Source organism: Leuresthes tenuis, unplaced genomic scaffold (genome assembly GCF_036924035.1).
Source record: "Leuresthes tenuis unplaced genomic scaffold, fLeuTen1.0.hap1 SCAF_16, whole genome shotgun sequence".
In the NCBI taxonomy this organism is placed as follows: Eukaryota; Metazoa; Chordata; class Actinopteri; order Atheriniformes; family Atherinopsidae; genus Leuresthes; species Leuresthes tenuis.
Window position 1 is genome coordinate 13,366,161 of NW_027325370.1, and position 23,273 is coordinate 13,389,433.

A 23,273-nucleotide genomic window follows, 5' to 3' on the forward strand; every position below is an offset into this window, starting at 1 on the left:
CCTTGTCCTCATAAAGAAAACAAGTCCCCATAATGTGATTATGTAAACTTATTTAGGTCCCCACAACATAAGTGATACCTTAAACACGCACAACGATGCACTTATAGTCTGGTAATGGATTACTTGTGTTTCCCTGTAGTCGAGTGCTGTGAGCAGCACTTTGGCAGACCTGAGGGTTGCGTTGCAGGATCTCAGTGGAGAGTTGCGACAAGAGAGACAAGGTTCCCAGGAGCTCACTCAGCAGTTTGCAAAGGCCAAGGCATCATGGGAAATGGAGAGGACTGAGCTGAAGAGCCTCATAACACAGGTAAGGAGGATGAACTACTGGTGTTAAAACGTTGTGTCAGAGTATCCTGGCCTTTGACTAAAATGTATTTATATATGGTAGTTTTATTTCTTTGAGTAGTTTGAAAAAGAAAAAGAAATAGAGTGGTAATACTTGGTAATAAATCAGCCATCAATTCACTACAGAAAAGTTACGGCGACCTGTGACGAGTTAAAATGCCAAAGCAATGTGAATATGCAGGTTACTTGTTTGCAAGCCTTGTAACTAGGCAGATGTAGAACACCCGGAGTCAGATGTATAAGTTATGAATATGCGCATGTGTGCACCTTCTCTCACACATACAGTAAACGGTTCATTAAAATGTTGGTGTCTCACACTTGTTTCGGACTTTTCGATGCTTGTCACGTGTCGGGTGAAATGAGAGCGAAGAGGAGACCTACTTTAACATGAAACTAAATTGGCTATTTCACAGAGCCTAAATTTCTAATTATCATTATCATTTTTTTGTTCTTTACACACAGCTTTATAAAGGAAAAACAACAAGCAATTCACTATTCACACACTGCTGTGTGAATTAAATTGAGTTGGTGCCAGATTGGATTGGCCTTCTCTCTGCTAATTATGTTTTTATTAATCTGGGAGCTATAAATGATTGCAGCCCTGCGTAATGGTCCTCATAAGAACAGCTGCTCAGATGTTGATAGAGAATTTTTCCTTTTGTTTCTTCTGCCAGGGTCCTTTGCTCTAAACTTTGTGTTGATATCAGTACTTACTTTTTTCACAAGGCATGTCTCGTTCTGATTTGTTATTCCTTCAGTTTTACATGGAAAGTTATGCTTCCTCCCTTTTGTAATTTCTTGGCGTCTTTGATAATAACTTGCGGCAAACGGTGTTGGAACAAGAAAATAAGTAAGGCAGTACCTACATCAATTCATGGTTCAGAAATTAGACTCGTGCATCTGCGCACAGTTTAATGGTGTCTGAAAATTGTAAAATACCTTTAAAAGTAAAGTAAAGACAAATAATGGGCCAATGCATTTATGTCTGCTTTAATTCTTGTAGTCATGGATGGGCAACATACTGAAATGAATAAGCTGTCATACCTCTGCTTCTACAGTTACTTTGACAGGTGGTTTTTGAAAAAAGGTCAAATGAGCAGCCTCTCAGAAACACTTGTTTGTTGTCGAGACTTTTCTTATTTATCATCTGTACATCACTGTGTGCGTAACGGAATTTGAATAATACTGCCTGGTAGTAACTTTGGCACACCTGGAACAAATGAACAGCTGCCTTAACGGACACCATTTCTGACCAATCAGCTGACTTTTCTGAGCAGACTTTGCCTTTCAGGAGGGGGTTCTTAAAGAGACAGAAGGGGAAAACAGCTGCTGTAGCAATGAATAATATGAGAAAAAAAATTGTTTTTTTTAAAGAAATCGAAGCACTTCAACATACTCTAAAAGAAAGAATAATCTGTATGCGAGCATAATACGGACTGTACAAAATTCATAACATTCTTACGATCAGTTTCCACATCTGTCAACGGGCTCTGAGTAAAGAGTGTAATGTTTCCTCCCCCCTCTCCTTTCGTTGTCTCCCTCTCTGTCTCATAACAATAGCTGAAGTACTAATAGTTTTAATTAACAGCCTCAGAGATATAACACATCTTATTTGTTACCGCGCAGTAACTGAGCTGGAGAGAGTCAAATAGCATATACTTATTAAGACTGGAAGACTAAAAAATATTATATGTGTTGCCTTCACTGGTGTCTGACTGTATATTTTGCTATGTAGTCATATATACACCAGAAATATTGAAGTTGTCTTTACTTTCCCCTTTAAGACTAATTTTCCAGAATTTGCGCTCAGAGACTTTCAGAGAAGCTCATATTGTCTTTTGAAGTCTGACATCCTTTTCCCCGTGAAAACAAGTAAATCACATCACACAAGCACACCAAAGCTATCCTTACAAAACCACAAATCATCACTTTTGGTGAAGGCAAAGTTTTGATACCCTAAAATGAGGTAAAACGAAGGAAAATGGCCAAATTTCCACAAAAAATGTCATGAAAAGCGGTAAATGTTCCCACAATTGAGGATTTTCTGTGTTATCTTGGTCTCCACCAGTACACAAACTCAGAAACACTGACAGGCCTCATTAATCATTGTCATGATCGATGAGCAATGCAGTGCTTGTGTTGGGGTGATCATAGAAAGATAATTTGTCTTTGTGGATGAGAACAGTGTTACAAAGAGATAAAAACACTCTTCTTTTCCTTAAAGTGACGTTGTTGCAGGTCTGTTTGAATAAATCACCTGCTTACAATTCATTTTGGGCAAAACTATTCATCATGTTGGGTTAAACATTTCAGTATCAATTATGTTTGACTGTTTTGCTCTAAATCACAATTTTTTTTTTTTCAAACTGAAACACAAACATGCATCTGTGCAACACTTTAATGCCCTCATTCTTGTCTGCTGTGTGAACTATCCCACCAAAGTGTGTGTGGGTGGGTGTGTCTGTTACCCTGACCTAAATGCCACAGCTGTAAACAATCCTTCCTTGGCCAACAATGCACACTGAAGTATGTCATCAATTTGCCACAGTGGTGTGGGAATGTGTGTGTGTGTGTGTGTGTGTGTGTAGATATTCACTAACCAGGCAAACACATCTGTGCCAAGGCCTCTGGCAGCGGGTCGTCCAGCTGTTGCTTCACCGTAAAAGTCAAATCAATTTCAGATGCCGTCCCACCTGTCAAACATCTTGATGGAAAATTATCTTAACCGCTTAGACTGATAAACAAACACGGCCAGTGAAGTAGAAACGATGTCCAGAACCCTGAAAGCGTGCGAGACAAAACGGCCTCCCTTTCTCTTTGTATTAACCTGCTAAGACCTGAGGCGCCCTCTGATGTTGCTTTAGATCATATCTTCTGGGTTAATCATTCATCTGTTCTGACTGGAACGCCTTCCAAGCAGCTGCCATCTCTTTAATGACAGAGTAAGCAGCTCTGATCGCTCCTTCATCACGTCTGTTACATCCATATCACTCCTAAAGGGCGGATAACGACTGATATATTAATTTCCTAATTTTCAGGTGTCCTCCAGAAAAAACGGGTTGTTTGTTTTGAGATAGCCCAGTTGCTAGTGAACAGGAAAATGAATCCAAAGTTTTCTAATCTGGAATCTCAATGGATAAGGTCTGGTTACTTGTAGGCTACAAAGACTCTTTGTTGGAATGACTTTTTGCTTTGTGTCTCAGAGGTATCACTCCACTACAAGCTGGTGCCGGGAGGCAGTGAGCTCAGTTGATAATAAAGGCTGGAGAAGCTGGGGATTAAACCCGCCTGCCTTTCTCAATGGATAGAAAAATATATTTGTCCTTTAGCACCTCTGGAGTTTCGAACATGATTGCAGAAAATCTTGTTTTGTTTAGTCGATGATGAATGATGATGGTGGCTTTGAGAATATAGTCCTTTTTTTTCACCTTTTCATTGTCATTTTGCCCCAGAAATTGAAGCTTTTTTACTTTTATATATCAAATAATTATCACAGCTAAGACTTACTTGGAACATAAACATTATGTGATGAAAAATGTATTGATATCAAATTTAAAGCTTCAGTTTTAAGTTTACGGATTGTAAGAAAGTCAGCTATTTACTTTGTGCCTATATTTGAGTTCATCTGTATGTGTTATGTAACATCTAAGCTGTTTTATTCATAAATCTTTCTGGAACTCTTCTGGTCTGTTGCTGCTGCTTGGCCATACTAAACATCTTAAGGCTGCTGTGTTATAAAGATGACATTTCCCCTTCAATGTCCTGGTCTACCATTTGGTAGAGTAAATATTTTAGTGACATTACCTGCTTAAGTCATCTCTACCACTCAGTTTAGACATGTATTGCTAAAAGTAAGTTTATGTTATGCCATTACTGTTTCAAATTTTGATAATTTTACTGTGAAGTCATTTTCTCAACTTTTTAAAAAAAAGAATATTTTTGCGAAGGTTGTCAGGTATCGAAGGTTAACAGATAACATTGGCTCCACTGCAGAGAAATAACATGCAGCCTAAAAATGACAATGTTAGCCCTAGTTTTGCTAACTGTTACCATGGTTTTGCATTGTTACTGGATAATTTGCCACAAACGTGAACTACTGCACAGCTCCCGTATAAAGTATGGATGACTGACATCATGAAGCTTTTTTAAGGGGTTGATTGGTTGTTTTTTAAACATGCAGCTTTAATGCAGGAGATACCTTTTAATGACAGCTTAAGTGGATGCCTTTTGAAGGTATCGTTCACGCTTTGCTTTTGATCATAACATATACATTACATACATACAAGAGAGACTTTGTTGAAATGATTTTCCTTTCCTGTCCAAGTCTGTCAGCAACTTATCTATATATCATAATTTGTTATTTGCATTGTAGAAGCTGAAATAGTGAAACACCACAGTTATTGTCAACTGATATGCTTATTACTTTTGATCTTCCAGCCTCATCAAATTCAAATCTATTTGTATTATTTCTATAGACATCTGTGGATACTTGAAGAAAACAACCACAAAGTGACATGAATGTTAAAAAATGTGAGGGTAAACATTTGTTATTTTAGATATTTCATAGCAGGAACAATTCTTCTATCGACAGAAACTGTAATTCACTCACTGGTGTTATTCTAGTAAAGCTTAATTAAGGAAATTTTGTAAATTTCATATTAAAAATTTGAGCTACATAAATAAGGTAACTGAAGCCAGATCTAATTAAGTAACTTAACCAGATTAGTCTGATCCACCTGTCATCCAGCGAAACATGCACCTCTCTTTTGTCTCAGCAGCAAACCTCGTTAAAAACACGAGGCTCGTTAGGCCGTGTTCATCATTAACGAGAAACACCGCGTTGTCATAGGAGACGGGCTAAGTCTGCATGCACTACGCTGTGATTGGTTGCCTGACAGTTCCATTAGCACCGAATACAGACACCACAGAGCCAGACAGAGAGAGGCAGAGAGAGGATTGATGGGTCTGGGAGGAGTGGGCGTGTGTGAGCATTAGCGTGTGCCCGTTTTTCAAAATGATGGGCCCTTAGTGTCGAATGCATGCACCATGTGGCTCAGACACAGAAAAGCAAATGCAGAACTGCTCATGAAAATTTAAAGTGTTCCCACCTACAGCAGGCCAGATTCATGGAGGGTGAAAAAAGGGGTGAGAGACCTCAAAATAGAGGGTTAGAGATCTGCAGGGACATGAAGGGGTGAGATGGGGAGAGATAAGGGATTAGAGGAAGGCATTCAGAGAGGAAAGATGACAGAAAGTCATGAGGATGAAACATACACAGACTCTGGGACTTCATTTGGCTCAGATGAGTTGTATTTGGAATCCTGACAGATATTAATACCAGCACGTGTATAAGAATGCTTTTTTGTTTGTATGTATCACTGCCTTAACACCAGACACATTTTAGTATTATAAATAGTTACTGAATACTATTACTCAAGGTTTTTCCTCTCTAAATCTCATTATCTTTATTCTCTAGACTAAATTATAGAACTTTTGTTTCTTTATCATTGAGTGCTTCTGACTTTAAAGTGACAGAACATGTTTTTCCTGGATGATATTCCATTCCTTATTACTGCCATATGTTCAATCCCATTTTGTAGATTCTCTGCACAAATACAGTTATTGAAGTAATAATGCATGTGTTTATACTTAGTTTTGCAGAAGAATTTTTTGATATATTTCATTAAATGTGGCCTGTTTTGATCCTGCATTTAAAGTTAATATGACTGAAATTGCTGCTTTTAAATGCTACCTAAACATTTAACATGAAATTGCTTGTTTGTCCCATTTGTCTGGTGTGTTTTGTACAACTTTATTATTACAGTCTATTATATAACAATACTTAAGCACTACAATTATGTTAAATTTACTCAGATTAATGGTAGCACAGCTTACTGTCTCTTGGCACCATTCTTGCTACTAACTATCACTAAATTTCACTCATGAAAGCATCATAATGAACTAAAAGAACTAAAATCATAGTTGCTGGTCTCACTAAAAGGGTGGGGTTGAGTAGCTGCAAAGTGTCCACCCTGAAAATAGACTGTTAACAAAGAGGTGTCGAAACAGGCTGGCACTGTGCTTAGATAAACATATATTTTGACCTTATATCTTCATATATCTTCCCCTTTTATGTAAGACGAGGGTTTACTGTGATGATTCTGCTTTTTACCTTTCAGCTTGAGGCTAAAGCAGGCAAACCAGCAGCCGCAGCAGTAGCCCTGTCCTCCACTGAAACACTGGATACCCACGACCTCAAAGTGTCGCTAAAGAGGGAACGTGAGGAACACCAACACCTTCTGGCTGAGTCCTATGGAGCTGTAATGGACCTAACTAAACAGGTATGTGTGTGTGAGCATGGAGCAAAACCTGTAACTTCACTGACAAGGAGCAAATGAGTCAGCTGGTGAGATTTCAATTTTGTTCAGCCTAGAATGATAAAACATGAGAGCCTGTTGTGTTTGTAATTTACAAATTTAGCTATAGTCCACGAATGGTAATGTGGTTATCACCTCCATCGTGTTTCTGGGTTTCTGATGCTTGTATCCTTTCTGGCTGGCCTGACCTGCTGACCTATCAGCTTCAAATCGGAGAGAGGAACTGGGGCAGAGAGAAGCTGGAGCTACTGGAGAGGTTCAGCCAGGAGAGAGCTCAGTGGGAGCAGAGACTCAGAGAAGCCACTTCACAACAGGGGAAGGTAAGACAGGCGGATGTACGAATGAATGTGTCAAAGTAAGAAATGTCAGAGATTATCAGGGGATACTCTTAGCTGAGAGGATGAGGGTGTCTGACATAAGGAGGACGTTGAGGGTATATCAAAATAAAGGAAGCACTTTGTTTCCTGCTTTCCTGCTTTCTTTGCTTTTGTTATTTGGTCATGTCTTAACAATTTCCCTTATTGCAAATTTGCCTTACTGGATCATCTCACCTGTACATAATTAGAAGCTGTCCTTTTGATGATGGATTGTTGTGATATATTTAGGAACCAAACCTCTAAATTACGCACTGCAGGAGATTTTGAGCTCTAAAATTGCTGTCTTTGTTAATTTCATCCCAGGATTGTTTTGTGGGTATTAACAGTAACCATTTAGCTGTCAATGCTATGATGCGAGTAATGTGTGCAATTGAGCTTAGCTCACCGGGAAAACGTGGTCAGTTATATCTGCTGTTTAGACACCAGCACAGTTATTGCCAAGCAGCTGCAACATATCAGGCAGTAATGAGGCTGAGCTACATCATAGGTCATTTTCAGTCCCGGACGTACAGTTAGGACACGTCTTTGAGGTTTGCAGCCTGGAGGTGTCTTTCTCCACCCTTTCTTACCCTCTTTCCTGTCCAGTCATTCCTTCCTTTCCCTTTTTCATCCATCTCCCTCCTCTTCCTTCCTCTGCTGAATGATCCCATCTCATTCCAGTTATTAACCGTTCCCCGCAGTGAAAACTTGGCAGGAAACATAACTTGTCTTTTTAAAAATTCACTCTACTTTCTGCCTTTCCCTGAGCCACTCTAAAGGTGTTTGCGTCATGCTTTGTCACCCAGAAAATTGAAAGACTTTCCACTCCTATTAAGTGTTGTAAGTTGGACCTTTCAGAGACATAAGCCATTTGATAGTAGTGCCTCCATCAGGCCAGTTAGTGTAAAGTTTGTTGTTGAACACAGTTGGAGCAATTCATTGTTATAAATCTGATAAAAGTCATTTTTTTTCTCTCATAGATACACACTATTTGAGTTATTGAAAAAAATGAATTGATGTAATTAGCCGGTTTGGGAAACTAAGCTAGTATATTGTCTGCAATAGTTTCTGTTAGCAAGCTGTTCACATCCAAAGAGTTTGGTTTACATTTCACTGATTTGCAGGTGAAAGTGAAAATATGCATAAACACACCGAGGCACATTATCTACAGATGTCCCTCTCCCTATTCCTACTCTTCCTCATTCTTTCTCTTTACTTTCTGGGGAAATTGCTTCTTAGCGGGAGTTCGCCCCTCAAGTGTGAAACACACCGACTCAGCAATGTCAGCTGTGTGTTTGTGCAGTCTGCTACAGACTTGCTAAACCAGAGAAAGTCTCCACTTCCTCCAATAATAACAGCTTTTGAGGAATTCGATGGTGACTTCAGGGGTGTGAAAGAAGTGTGAAATTGAAGAATGCTGCAAGAGCAATTTGTCCAAACAATGTCATTTGAATATTAATAGGTCGTAAAGATGAGATTGTTATTTTTCCTTTTCTCTTACTGTCTTCTTTGTTCTTGCAGTCGAAGCCACCGGGTGATGAATCCTCTGCAGACACCGTTATTGCAAATGGAACATCACCAAGGTGACAACTGAAAACACTGCTATTTGTATCAGTTTGGACACATAGAATTGATTTTTATTCATGAAACTCACTTTATGCCTGTTGGATCTAAAACCTTTGTTTGAAAAGTTGATGTTTAAATGTGTTATCTTGACAGCAGAACATAACTTCTTTCTCATCAACTTGTTTGTGAAAAGGATCAAATCTGCATTAGAGCTTGAAGAATCCGAGGTCAATGGCACGACCAGTCAGGAGGAGAAAACACAGTTTGCTGTCCCGGCCCTTTTTGCTCGCCCTCAGCTGGGTGACATAACCAGGAAGAACTGGACCTATTTGACCAATGAGGTGTGTAATTTACTTGTTTACCGGTTTAAAATTTTGACTCTGAGTCAAAGGTTGGATTTATTTTTCTGTGTTAAAACTTAGCAGCAAAATGTGAAATCATTTCATAGTGTTGTCTCTTGTTTTCAGGCCCCTGAAATCACTGACACCTGTAAAACCTGGGATGGTCCCAGTGGCTCTTGCAGCAGCTTAGCAGGATCTCAGCTGGGTTTGGAATCTGTACAGAGAAGCTACACTGCCCCCGACAGAACTGGCATCCGGATCTACTACAGTCCTCCTGCTGTGAGACGCATGGAGCACCAGAAAAGGAATCAAGAGCCCATGGAGCCCCAACGCATCCAGAATGGGAGCTCATCCTTTGGACAGAATGACACAGATGCTGACTCCCTGGACGCTCAGCATCAACAAGCTGCATCCTCCTATTCTTCTTCTTATGAGCAGTGGCTGAGCTCGCTGTCCAAGCAGCACCGGGAGCTGCTGGAGAGCAGAAGCAGCTGCATTTCCAGTTCATTACCAAGTGTCATCAATAACAGCGTAAGTAGTGGGGCAGCTAACAGAGTGGGTGATGGAATGACATCCTCTTCTGCTTTCCACAACCTGGAGATCGGGGAGATATCAGCCAACTTAAGTGACGACATGAAGGAGATGACCAATTGTGTCCGCCAGGCCATTCGCTCTTCATCTCTGGAGAGAAAACCAAACAAGGAACCTGGTAGTCAGGTAACACCTCTCAATATGATTCCTCATCCTTTTTAGATATATTGGTCATTTTTTTTATTTCTAAAAGGCCTTTTTTTAATGAAAATGTTTACTTGAAACTATTTATAATTCAGACAGCTACTTTCAGGAATATTCTAGTGTTAATTCTAGTGTTACACTTGAGCAATCTCTGCCAAATTCTTTTCTCCATGCAGCTAGTTGGCGTGTGCACCAGGTCCACACAGACTGCAGCTCAACATGTCAGCATTGGGCTTCAAACAGAGATCCTTCCCAGCGGCAGAGGGGTGGGGCTTCACTCCAAAGCCTGGTCTCCTCGTCCATCACCAACTACCACCTCCTCGCTGGCGTCCGCCCGTACTCGGCAGATTTCAACGTCTCTGGATAAAGTTCACAGCCGTATCGATAGACCATGCTGCTCTCCCAAGTATGGATCACCAAAATTACAACGCAGAGTGTCCTCTGGTAATTTAGCAATCTTTCAGCATCTTTTTATACATTTTTTACTTTATTTTGTAACTTTTAGAAGACTGAGATAGCTACATACTGTTTTTAGGCTCCACCTCCAGACTGGACAGCACTTCCTCCAGCAGGGATCGCAGCCTGTGGAGCCTCCAGCAGAGACCCATCAGTGGAGGAGGCGGCTCGGCATGGGCTCGCTCCACCACCACCAGGGACAGCCCCGTCTTGAGTGGCCTCACCGACGGCCTCTCCAGCCTTTTTAGTGTGGTGGAGCACTCCGGAAGTACAGAGTCACTTTGGAGGGGCGAAATAGGTAAAATAATCCATGTGGACTATGGAGGAGTTTAACCTCGAAGCTGGCTCAATTTTTCTTTGCAAATTTTGATTATTTTAAAATCAACTTGATAAACTGGACAAGGAAGAGATTCCAGGAAACTATTACTAGTTAGTAATAGTAACAGTTGAAAAGTATGATTATGGCAATGAGAGATGCAGGTATTAAAACTGGAAATCAACTAAATGGAGTGCAGTCAGCTGGTCACCCATAGTTTTTGACATTGTCTGTTTCTCAGAGAGTTTGTTGAACTTAAGTCCTGCAAATCCTGCAGGACCATTGTTCAGAGAGGGTTTATGTTTTCTGATATCAAACTGGTCTAATAGAAACCAGATCCCAAGACTTTCTTTTTGAAAAGGCAGAAAACAAGGTTTCCCTGTAAGCAATGAATATCCAAGCTTGTGTCGACAAGACTAAAAGTCTCCATCCCTGCTAATTACATTTGGAACTTTGTTTAAATATCATTGATTTGAAAGTGCAAGTATGCCTCTAGAATTCGATTAGTCCTTTCAATTGTAATACACATCTTTGATCCCTTTTTTGCATTAGGAGCCAGTCAGACTGCTAGCCCAGCTCGGCAGCTCCCAGCTGCAGGAAAACCTTCTGGTGCAGCAGTATCTGGATCTGACACCAGCTCTCAGCGATGCGGAGGACTGGTCCAGGAATTTTTCAAGAATGTGTGCACCAGTCGTGGCCCTGGAGGAGTTTCTTTGCCTGTGGAGAGAGCACAAAGCTTTGGAGGTCTAGGTGTCTCAGGGGGCTTAGGCAGTGTGGATGAACCCAAGCCGGAGTGTGTGTCGGTCGGAGGACATGGCATGCTGGCTGGGTTGGGTGGCAATGACAGCGTGACCAGGATTGTTAATAAGAGGTTCATGAGACAGACAGCTGGGGAGGAGATGGTCAGTATCATGGGAGGAGCGAAGGAAACAGCAGGCAATGCTGTGGCTACTGGATCAGGGGTGGAGGTAAGATGCATGAAAATATAGATTTATATTAAAGATTATAGATTATTATTATTATAGATTTAGCAAATGTTTTATATTTAATATGAAGTAAACTTTCATATCTCCATCTTTGTGCGAATAAGACATTTTTCTCTTTGCCAGGATTTGCCCTGTGACTGCGCTGCTCAGTCCTCCTGCTTCGCCCGACCATCAAGAGCAGCTGCTCGCCACTGCAAACACCGTCCACAAGAATCTGCAACAGCAACAGAGGATAAGGGCGACATCTGCAATGAGTGACTCTTCTACTGCCACATACAAAGACGCACAGCAGATAGGAAGACACAAAGCAACACCACTTCCTCACAAACAACAACTGCCACAAAAACAACGCCTCTCACATCACCAAATGTACATACACACCTACAACCGGCCACACAGGCACACTGCCAAACACAACATACACTGCTAGCACACTGCACATGCTGCCTCACAAAATTACTGCCACCTACACAAACTCACAGAGGCCAGGCAGTATTACACCTGTCTTGGACTGTATCGCCGATGCCAAGGACAGATCAGACCGTCACCACCATAACTACCAGCAGGACAGAAAACACAGACACAGTTTAACACTCCAACTATACAAGAATAAACTGAGAAGATACAAACAGTTTAAATGAAGATGTCAGGACTGGACCTACAAAACGCAACCTCCAACATGCAGAATAAAAGGTACTAATAACTAAGGTCTGCTAAGGGCCAGATCATGCACCTTGTTAATATCATCTTGACATCATGCTGTTGAACAAGCAGCCATATTAGATGTACAAATAGGCAAGGTGAAAAGACAGCATGCAGTCACAATTTGAATACGAGTATAAAGCCCATGTTTATCTTTGGGAGCTATAAAACTACAGAGAAGACATCCGTCACAGCTTGAAAGATCTTTTATGTTGGGTTTGCCACTCTGAAACAATCAATGTGTGAGATGTTATCTGATGGAAAGCTCCATTGATTGCTCCAGAGGGGTTTCTGCAGAAACGGACTCTCTCTGTAACTTGTCACAAAACGCAGATGCTGTGCTGGAAAATTATGCCGCTTCGATTGATTAGCACAATAGCATTCCAGCGAGTGTCTCCAACGTGGATCTGAATTACACATTACTGACAAGTTTACAGTGTCACAAAATAATACATATATAAATAAATAAATAGTACACAAAAGGAGACCTTAAAGTGTGTTGGGCTGTGTTTCCCAGCATGACCAGTCCTGGACTTGAATGAAGAATGTTGGGACTCTATAATTAACATCGTTGAACTGATTTCCAGAGAGAACCTCTACCAATTTTATTTATTAGCAAACCTAAAAAGCAAAAAGCGCTTCAGGCTTGTTAAGTTATAAAAGGACTTTGACCATAAATATTGGATCATTTGGTGACATTGAAGCCATGATTTAAGCTTTGCAAATGCAAGACGTCTTCTTTAGAGACTGGTTATTAAATGAATATTTTGGTTTGAATTTGTTTCAGCGGGCAGTCTGAGCTGCAACTTCTCGGATGTCGAGATTTATTTTAAAACTTCTGGGTGATGATCTGCTGAAAACATGTACAGTCCTCCAGCACACTGTTGTGAAATCGCTCAGTTTGTGACACCAGTTATGAACCATTCCTTTTAGGTTGTAAAATCAAACTGAGAGCCCTTATGCGAAGTTCACGGGACATCAAATAGAGATGTTTTTATTTGCTTTATTTTTCTTTTACTCTTGGCACAGCTAATCCAGCTTTTGGAATCTGATATATACGCAGTTTATACCTTATCAAAAACATAGTCCATCAGTCCATCCATACCCTCTATGCTTCATTTAGGTAGGAAAAGTTGGAAAAAAGCCAGAATCAAATGTGCATTGCAGATACAGCCAAACTTAATCTGCTAAAATTCTTATGATTGACCCAAAAATCTAAACTCCATCAAAACAGTCTTTACTCAGAGAAAATATTCAAGGTCGTTGCTCAAAGCATTTGTGTGTTTTGTGTATACTGTAGATTCTTCATCCGTATCACTGCATCATTCCCTGGTCTGATGATGGGGGTTAGTTTTAAAATACTCTCCTGTAACTTCCTTCATCTGCACCACTTTTCCTTCACATATATCTATCCTTGTTTTCGCACTAAAAAGTTGCACTGAAAGTTTTTACTTCTTTCAAGAAATAAGATTTTTTTCGGGTTTTTTTCTATTTACTTCACTTACAAACTTTGGTCAAGTTGACTTTCTAAATTAGAAATGCACTGTATGTTTTACTTTGTCTTGAATAGGAATTCCAAGATCATAAAAAGACAATGATGTTGGATCATCCAAGAGAAATTTGGAAAATGTGTGAAAGACTAAAGATGTTACATGAAGACTGACACAATTACAAAGTCTTTTTAGTAAACGGAAAACATGAAAAATACCATGATTTGAAAACAATCATATTTGAAAGTGTTTTTATTATATGCTGTTCCTCCTAACCATTTGCTTGGTATGTCATTGTAATTAATCAGCTGATCAAAGTGCCTGCTGGATCGCCTGTTAGTCAGCTCACAACAAAATTGGACTCCATATGAAAAACACACAAACCAAGCAGCCTATTTTAATGAGTAAGATTGTTTTATGCACATAAATACAATCAGTACTAAAGTTGCAATACAGTAAGGCATCACAGTGAAGGAGAAACAAAATGATTAACAGGAGGATGTAGTATAAATGATATATAAACTTTTTTTATATCAAGGGTTATATTTCTGGAAAGTAAATTATTTTTTTTTATTTTGTTTATTGTTATGAATGTTTTGCTGATATATTAGCCTGTTTCTATTTCTGTTTCATCATCATGGTGCTACTCTTTGTAAAGTCAGCTGTGGGCTTGCTGCCTTCAAGGCATCTGTGTATGAGCAGCAGTCGAGTGATTGTCGGTCTCTGCGCACCGTTTGTTGACTCAGCAGTTTAAAATAGGGCATTTACAGAAACAGTGCAAGTTTTTAAATAACACACCAAGGAAAACCCACAGTCTCTATGCTGCTGCCTGTCTCCATTTCAGCCCTCACTGCTGGTACAAAACCAACTGCATGAAACCAGTCACTGCCTCAGAAGCTACTGGCCTGATTGTGACAGGACTAGACCGTCTGATATACACAAATATATATAATTGTGGCAGACATAACCACAATTGAGAGATGTTTTAGTCTATTTATGGTTAAAAAAGCAAAATACCAATAATTTAATGTTTCAAACCATCCCAGAGAGTGCAGCTACTCTTCCTTTCTACATTCCATGATATTTTTAACATTTAAGCCTTCGCAGTTGCATTATACTTCTACAAATCCCAGTATTAACCGAATAGTGCACATTATGTATTTAGAAACAACAACAAAATACAAAGGGAATACCCTAAAATAGATTAGACCTTTTGCAATTGGTAGAAAACCAGGACAAAGTTTACAGTTTTAAGAGTCTTGAGTTTTAGCATTAGACTCAGTTAAAATGTTAGCTTGCTAACAGGCTAACAGATTCGCTTAGCAATGCCGCCATAATGACCTGTACATCGTTCTCTTATTTCAGTTCTTAGAAGAAACATTTTCAAGTAATACTCCACTGGAAATCCACAGATATTGTACTTATATCACTCCAAATGTGGCCCCTTAAAGTTAGTAGTTATTTTTATCATAGCTTTTATCTGTGAAAGATTTTTAGCCATTTTCACAGCAGAGACAAAATATTTTTTAACCATTAATGCATAATTGGCTCAAACCATTACTGCCGCATACTACAGTACTTATCTGCCTCTCTTTATGCAGTGCATATTTCCTACAGTTATAATATTTGCCCAAATGTGCTGCTTTTGTTAAATACTAGCAGTTGACAGTAGCTTACAGCGACATGCTTGCATAGTTAAGATAAAAAGTTAAGTGGAGGGTTTATCTCAAATTCCTTTTTGTGTGGTCTGGCACATTTTAACAGACATCCAGTTTACAAACTTCCAAAACACTTTGAATTTTTATATGCAAACAGCAAATTTCAAGTCTAACAAGCCCTCTGTTTGTTGTTTTTTCTTAATGCACTGAAAAAAAACAAGACCATAAAGGATGCACTTCTTGCTTTTCAAAGAGCACAAATTACAGCTCCATGTTAGCAAGACAGCCATAGGTCTCCAACTTGTTTGGGCTATTTAAAAAAAATACTTTTTTCCAGTCACTTTACCCAAGGCATCTCACTCCCAATTTCCTGTATGCAGTTAGAAGAGCTTGAAAAAAATATATAACAGAATTCAGCCCAATGCAGACAAACTTGGGCTTTGTTGAAGTTCTATCTGCAGTGGCAACAATCCAATAGTGACTCAGTCATCCCATAGTCTCTCCCACTGCCCACTAAGAGGAATAGTCTGAAACCTCAAAGGAACCACTTTTATTAGCATTGGTTCGATTTCTGCTTTTTAGATGCACTGCAAAGCTACAAAATCTTTCATAATAAGCCTTTAAACTTTATTCATTCTGAAAACCTTTTTTTTATGTTTCAAGTTCAAACATGTAACAGGTTAAACTGCAATAGATGTCAATCATAGGTCAGAGAAGGTCAATTTTTATTTAAAAAGTAGTGAAGAAAAATGATCGACTGTGTACACAATAGATGCCACAGTATGGCAGGGATTTTGGTATTATTTAGTTTAAATATTATGTGATTTTGATCAGTCACAATTTGTGTATAAAAAAACGTATTTAAATAGCGAGACTTTTACAGAGGTCTTTGTCGAGTTTGTTATGAAAAGTGTGAAACTCTCGGCTGAAAGTTTACCAGATTCTGTTCTACCTCTTCAACTTTTTGATAACGCTGAGATCATTAAACAACACAAAACACTAGTTGTATATCTCTAGGCTTAATCATTGGAACATGTTTGTCACAGTTTCACTGTCCACAAGAAGGTTACTTTAGTGCCTTTCCTCTTTAACAATATTTTTTCTTTTTTTCCAAATAAATATCATAAATCCCAAATTCCAGATTAATTACATCTGGAAATTAGTTTAAATGTCTTAATTGGTCATTTTGTTATTCTCCACTTTCTCATTTAGGCAATAATGGATTTCAGTGTTGAGATAAAAAAAATTATAGCCCTAAAAAAATAGCTTTTTTGTGGCAAGACCTCAAAATTGGTGAGAATTCGGACTGTCTTGGTGATACTGGTAGTTAAGACACGGGTCAGTTTTTAAGGTCATGTGATAAGAAGATTCCAGCTCATATTTAGACGTGGATTTACACAGAGTAAGGTTTCATGTTTGATTAAAATAAACTGGTCTGTATTACTTCATAGAGGTAATAATAACAAATGTTTTTGGTAGTTTTTACTATATTTGATTTGTATTCCAACACAAGATACGTCATGACAGAGCTGGAACTTCATCTCACATCAGATCACATATTTGCTGCAGCTTGATCATACTTTTCATTAAAGAAAAATCCAAAAATGGTACAGTCCACGCAAAGATTTAATCGAAAGTCTTTTGTCATTTATCAGTGGTCCTCTTTTCTCCAGCCTTTTTACCCGCCTGTCAGGTGTCACATTTTCTTCTTCCCCTCAGGTTATAAATACTAGGCATAAATACTAGGCATTTCAGCCACTAACTGAACAGTTTTACAGGTCATGCATCACCAGCCAATGACAGATGATTTCTTACAGGTTGCATGTCACAAACCATGAGTCTTATTGGTCCTTGTGTATCTGTAAGCCTATCAAAGAAAAATTATCATTTACGGCTTTTTAACCCACCTCCATACCATTCTTATGATTATTACATGCTGGAATTATGTAAATGAATTCTTAACTGTTCATAATGGTAGCTAAGCTATTACTTAGAAACTGCCTGTACATTTGCATTATGCTGTATAACCTAATCTTGTCTCTTTTTTAAAAAACGCTTGATTCTTAAAGGAGAATGCAATGAAAGCTAACTAAAATGAGTACATGGTAGAGAAATGTGCCCCCGTATTGCAACTTGATAAGAAAGAAAAGGTTTGTACTCTATCCTTTTGTTTCTTTGAGAAAAGCTGAATGTCAGCAGCTGATCTGACCCAGGTCGCTGTGGAAGTATGTAGCTCTCTCCCTTTATAGACCACTCTTGAGCATTTCCTCTGTACATAGGCACATTTTGATGATGATAAGATACAATAGAAGAATAAATAAGTAAAAAAAGACAACAGCAAATGTTAAAAGGGTTAATGAAATCGCATCCAAAAAGGATTTTTAAAGGACCTGGGTGTTTTTTTTGTTGTTGTTTTTCCAACCAATGTAGCTTGTAAAACGAGATATAACTGCCTCCTGTTTGTCATAGAATTCACAAATAAATGTTTGATGGATTTTAAAGTCGTTTGTTGTTTTGTCTTGTGTACATATTCAACTTGAATTAAAATAATCATTGTTCATATTCTCCTTCCCTTTATGATTTTTTGTCCTCTTTCACAAACATGGAATAGTTTGTGCTGGTACTCAAGCAGCCATTCGGCAGTTTGTCAGACTGTTTGCCTTATACAATCTGAGCATCCACCTCTAAGATTAGATTAGGTGGTTTTATAGGCTGTTAGATTTATGTTGATAATGTTTGATCACGGGCAAAAAAAAAAACAGTGTTGAGTGATAGTAGCAGATGGGATGGCAAATGCAGGGTCTGCTGTCAAGAACCTAATGTTTTTAATGATCTACCGTCCAATCTCTGACCCAAAGGCCAGTTTATGCTTTGATTTTGTTCTGTTCCATGGAAGCTAATAAACATAGTATTTTGGGCATAATTTTAGTTCGTTTCTTTGCATAGATTTAGGCCAACATTCATTCCTGATCTGAAACTAAACTATATATATATATATAGAGAGAGAGAGAGAGAGAGAAACCTCAAAGGAGATTAATTCATTTCGGAATAGTCGCCAATGTGCATTGACGTCACCGAAAGATAAGATTTAAAAACATTTTAAAAATGATGGATGTGTAATTTTTAATTCTCACCAACCCAAGTAATTTGAACAAATATGAAAAAGTTAAAAAAAATGCAGATATGACGGGCATCTATGTATAGATAGTTGATTGATGAATAGTTAAGATGGATTTTTTTGCAACTAATTTAAAAAAAAAAAAAGAATTGTAAATAAAAACTGAATGCAATGATTTGTAAATCTCATAACCAATATTTTATTTACCATAGAACATAGAAAAATATCTGGATAGGAGCATATGTTGCTCTAAAACCTGTCTATGCATTGATTGTATCCTTCTAGATGTGCAGTTGCCATAGGAACGAATCCACCCTAATACCATCAAAAAGGCAGACTTTTGAAATAAGCACCGATGACAAGCCAGATGACTCATCTCCTCTTTGATTCTCTCTCTTTGAACACTCTGTTGTTTCAACACTGCTTATTTGAGGGCTGCAGTATTGTCCACTATGTTCAGCATTCTTTGCACAGTCATCTGTTTTTCATAGTCAAGATGAGGTGATTGTTCCTACGCCATGCCACAAAGTGGACGAACAGTTCCCTGTACTCAGCCTCTTTTCTGTGTTTTATTATGTGTGTGGGTTAGCTTTATTTCCACTTTCACTTTTTACTACCAGCCATTCATTTACGTTTTAATTTTGTTTTTCTGGATTTACAGTCCATTCCTGCAGCACTTTGAGTTTATTATGTAAGTCTATCAAGATTTGGTTATTTCACCTTGCCAACCTGACATGAGTCAGTGTCTGCATCTGGTGCTGCTACATACACACCTTCATGATCTGTGAACTTGGGGCCAAAATCTGCATAAAGCGTAATAGTGTGTATACAGGCTGTGATGTGTGCATTTGTAAAATTGTTTTATATTAATTTTATTATTAATTAATTAAACTGTAAAATATTAGTGAATTGACAAAATTGTACAATGTACACACGTTTGTATTTTTTTTAGTTTATGTAAAACATGTCACCTTTTCAGGCGCATTTCTCTCCATACTCAGTTTGTTTTCCCCTCACATGTCTCTATTATCACATTTAGGCTTAAGTTGTTTGCAATGTCTCATACTTATCTTACTGTAGGTATTCGTGTGGTATTAAATCAGAGGCCAATAACAACAGCAGGCCTAAAAAACAGAAATCCCTTTTTAGTTATTGATGACAAAAACATCTAAGTTGAGAACTCTTTCAACCTTACTTGTGTTTGTATTCTACTCATAAACATTGTTGCATTATCAATAGATATTTTCCAGATTATGTCATACTTGTTTCACCTACAAGGTTGTTACAGTCATCTTGACTTTTTCTCCTGGCTGTAACTGGCAGAGTGAGTAGATGTGTGACATAAATGAGGCCCCACAGATAAGAATTTTAAAAAACGTTTTTCTTTACATACTTCAGCTGTGAAAGTGCTCATCATTTCTGGGAATAAAGGAGAGATTAAACAGTGTCCCAGCCGATTAGGTGGGGTGGACAGATGGCTTTATACAGAGGGGATCATTAGGAAGCAGATAACTTCTTGTTCCCTGTAAAGCAGCCAAAACAGCAACCTTTGTGTAATAATCTGCTTATGTGACACTTTTCTGTTTTTCTTTTTGTATGTCTTGTCTCCATATGTCACCAAATGACAACAGCACTGGTACCTTTTGCAAATCTGCATAGATGAGAAAGCAGTGAGAACCGGAAACTTGAATGGCACAAGAAGCAGAAAAAATTGGAGCAAAAGGAAACATACAGTTTCAACATACACTCCAAGAACCAAAAAATATATAATTTTCTAAACAGTGTTGGAAACTATGAAAGTCTGTGCTAGGCTGTAGCTGTAGTGGCCAACTAGGGTTATAAGCATTTCCTCCTTCATTATTTGATAGACTTTGGGCCAGTTTTTGAAGGGGGTCCACCTGCAGCCTGCAGAATGGGGCACATTGCAATACCAGGCTGGGTTTAAATGTCTGTTTACTTCAAGGTCAGGCTTATTAAATTACAGGAGACAGACACGTATCCAGTTCTTCTAGACATGTAACTGAAAAGGAAGCAGTTGTAAAGGAATGACAAACTTCAGTCTGGGCATTACAAACCCAACAAAATTACCTATTTCATTATAACAATGGGATCAGTTTTGTCCAATAACACTTAGAAAGTAGAGAGGAGCTGAGTGATTATTCTGTCTTAATGCATCATTGTGTGCAAAGACAACAAGAGGTTAACGAGCTTGACCAGCACTGAAATAAATGATGCACTTCAATAAGGACAAATCAAATCAAATGAAATTTTGTCGATAAAGTTAGTTAAACAAAGAATTGGAGTAAAGCTCAGCGATTAGACTCCGGTGCTGAATCAAGGTGGAATGTGACGTTGGTGGTGGGCTTCTCTGAGGCTCCATCTTGGACAAGTGGAGAAGGTCGGGTTTGAGGGAAAGTTGGATGGGTGACACAGAAACGAGAATTAAAAAGATGGGAAAGAGACTGGCTTGGCTGGTTGAGAAAGGAAAGCCATTGGACCAAATCAGTGATGTCATAATTAATGTGAAAGGTTTGACAGCGTGGGAATGGCAGGAAAGTGGAAGAAAAGCCCAAGAGGTAGGAAAGAGTGAATTGAATAGATCAGATCTACCTTAATAAGCTTTCACGAAAGCTTCATTGCAAAGCAAAGCTTTACTTTGTTATCCTTAAAGCTGGGGTAGACTTATTTTGTTGTTGTTCTGGTGTAATTTTGGCAAATTTCATTTTTTTCCCCAAATTTTCTGGTTCCACAGCATGAAACAGTGATGGGAAACTTTAGCCACTCGCATGTCTTTTGAGATCAAATCAGGTATAAAAAGTATGGGATGAGGTGGATGAGTGGGTGAAACGATCATCAAAAGTTAATGGTCATCTGCTGTCAGTGTGCAAGTATGAGCAACAGGGTGATGGCCATAGTGTCAAAATCTGGAATACATCATTAATAGAGTCATATTTTTCTAAAAACCCTTTTTGTATATCAAAATCTCACTTTTATCAGTTGAGTTATCAGTTCTGGTCCTGAACTGTCTGATCTGTCTCTATCTCAGTTTCTTAAACGAACTCCTCAGTCCCCTCTCCTTCGCCCGCTGCATTTTGTGCAAGAATAAAAACAACTTGGAGAAGGCTGTCAGCAGCCCTAATGACAGGAAGTGACCTCGTTATGGCAACACATTAAAACAAAGCAGCCACTTCCTGTTTTGACTAAAATAAAACAAGGATTGGTAGCATTGGGCTGTTTTTTACTCATTTATTTTTGGACAAGAAAACAGTCAGTTTTCTTACATCCAAACTCATGAAATTGCCTGCTTTGTTCTTCACAGTAGAGCTTTAGATGAATATGTATTTGCTTATGAAGGCTGGAATATTTGTATACCTGATTTCTAGACTTTTTTTCAAACAGCATAATCAACTCAATCAGGGCACTATAAATTTTCAATGAGTATAGATTTACTTGTTCTTTTACTTCTGCTGCTACAGTTAAGTCCACGGATTTTCTTCTGTAGGCAGTATCACTGAGCTGAAATCCCTCTGCAACAGGGGCGTATCTTTAACTTCAGGGCTGTTTGAATAATGAACACCTCCCGTTATCCCACAGCATGAGCTGGCTGAATTAACAGGGAATTAAGCAGTACCTCTTTCTTTGTCTTCACTTTCATTTGCTTATCTGTTTTCTTGATTAGCATCTAACTGCCTGAAGATTTAAACAACGCGGTAGATGTTGGACCCAAATTAATAAATGGATTTGACTGATGCTTGAATGCACAGGTCATCATGCTATTTGCAGAGTCAGACTCAGGAGGCTCTGATGTTAGAGACATGGATCTGTTTGGTGTGTTTCGATGCAGTCAGAAATAGGTCAGTCTGAGAAGACGCATGAGGGGGTTTATCTCAGAGCAGTCACTTAAGACCTAGCAGTTCTTCTGTAGGAGTGGAGGAATCAACCACAGAGCAAACCGTGACTCCCTTCCATTTCATTGCAGAAATGTACAAATTACAGCCAAAAGTTTGTCAGATTTTCACTTTTGATGGAAGGTGAAAATGATGCTTTCCTCTGGTGTTGATTGTATCAAGTCCAGACAGATGCAGTGGCAGGATAGTTCAATCCTTCAGTCCAAGATTAATCAAATGAGTTCATTTTTATTTAAAAAAAAGTTTTTAGAGCTGATCAGTTACAGTCCATCTCTGGAAGCTTTTTTTCTTAGTTCACATTCAGTTTCTTGTCTTGTCCTCGCTCCTTCTCTTTATTTAGTCTTTTATTTGGAGCTTAATTTTTAATTGCTGAATGTGTTGATGGATGCATGGGGGTGAATGTTTGGGGGGTTAGGAGGTATTGTTTTGTTGTCTAATACTTTCTGATTGTTTTACTGATTCATTTTTCAAAATGAACTTTTAGGGTTTGTTAAGACTGCTTAACAAATTCCATCCTCAAAATGTTTTGAACAAAGTTTATCATTGACAGTGTTCATGCATGTCTATTCAGAGCAAGAAAATCAGTCTGTACCTATCTTGCTGTGTGCAGTGGAGTCCCTTTTCTGCTATTCTTTAAATCATGATGACGTGGAGGAACATCTGCGTCCTTCAGCGAAAGATAAACGGACACGTGTGTCATTTGTCAAGCAAAAAGAGTGATGCTCATATTACATCAACATTTTCAAGACACAGAAAGTCAGCAGTTTGCAAAAAAAAAAGTTTAATCTCTCAAATTGTTTTAGCAGAGGGTGAGAAAAAATTGCTTTTTTGGACACTTAATTTTTCTTAGAAAACCCTCAGGTTTTAGGAGGCTGTTTCAAAAGTAGCCTTAGGTCTGAAAAGGTTCAATCTTGTCCTA

The 23,273-nt window shown here is 38.6% G+C and overlaps 1 protein-coding gene across 1 annotated transcript in view; it reads left to right on the forward strand.

Moving 5' to 3' along the window:
- Positions 1 to 17,829, forward strand: part of mtcl2 (microtubule crosslinking factor 2) — an 88,138-nt gene extending 70,309 nt beyond the window's left edge. Inside the window, exons 15-24 of the mRNA XM_072366271.1 lie at positions 140 to 307; positions 6,525 to 6,686; positions 6,926 to 7,042; positions 8,600 to 8,661; positions 8,838 to 8,985; positions 9,112 to 9,702; positions 9,897 to 10,164; positions 10,256 to 10,474; positions 11,045 to 11,460; positions 11,602 to 17,829. Of these exons, the coding sequence (XP_072222372.1) occupies positions 140 to 307; positions 6,525 to 6,686; positions 6,926 to 7,042; positions 8,600 to 8,661; positions 8,838 to 8,985; positions 9,112 to 9,702; positions 9,897 to 10,164; positions 10,256 to 10,474; positions 11,045 to 11,460; positions 11,602 to 11,736 (2,286 nt within the window). The 3' untranslated portion in view covers positions 11,737 to 17,829. The remainder of the gene's footprint in view (positions 1 to 139; positions 308 to 6,524; positions 6,687 to 6,925; positions 7,043 to 8,599; positions 8,662 to 8,837; positions 8,986 to 9,111; positions 9,703 to 9,896; positions 10,165 to 10,255; positions 10,475 to 11,044; positions 11,461 to 11,601) is intronic.
- The last annotated feature ends 5,444 nt before the right edge of the window (positions 17,830 to 23,273 follow it).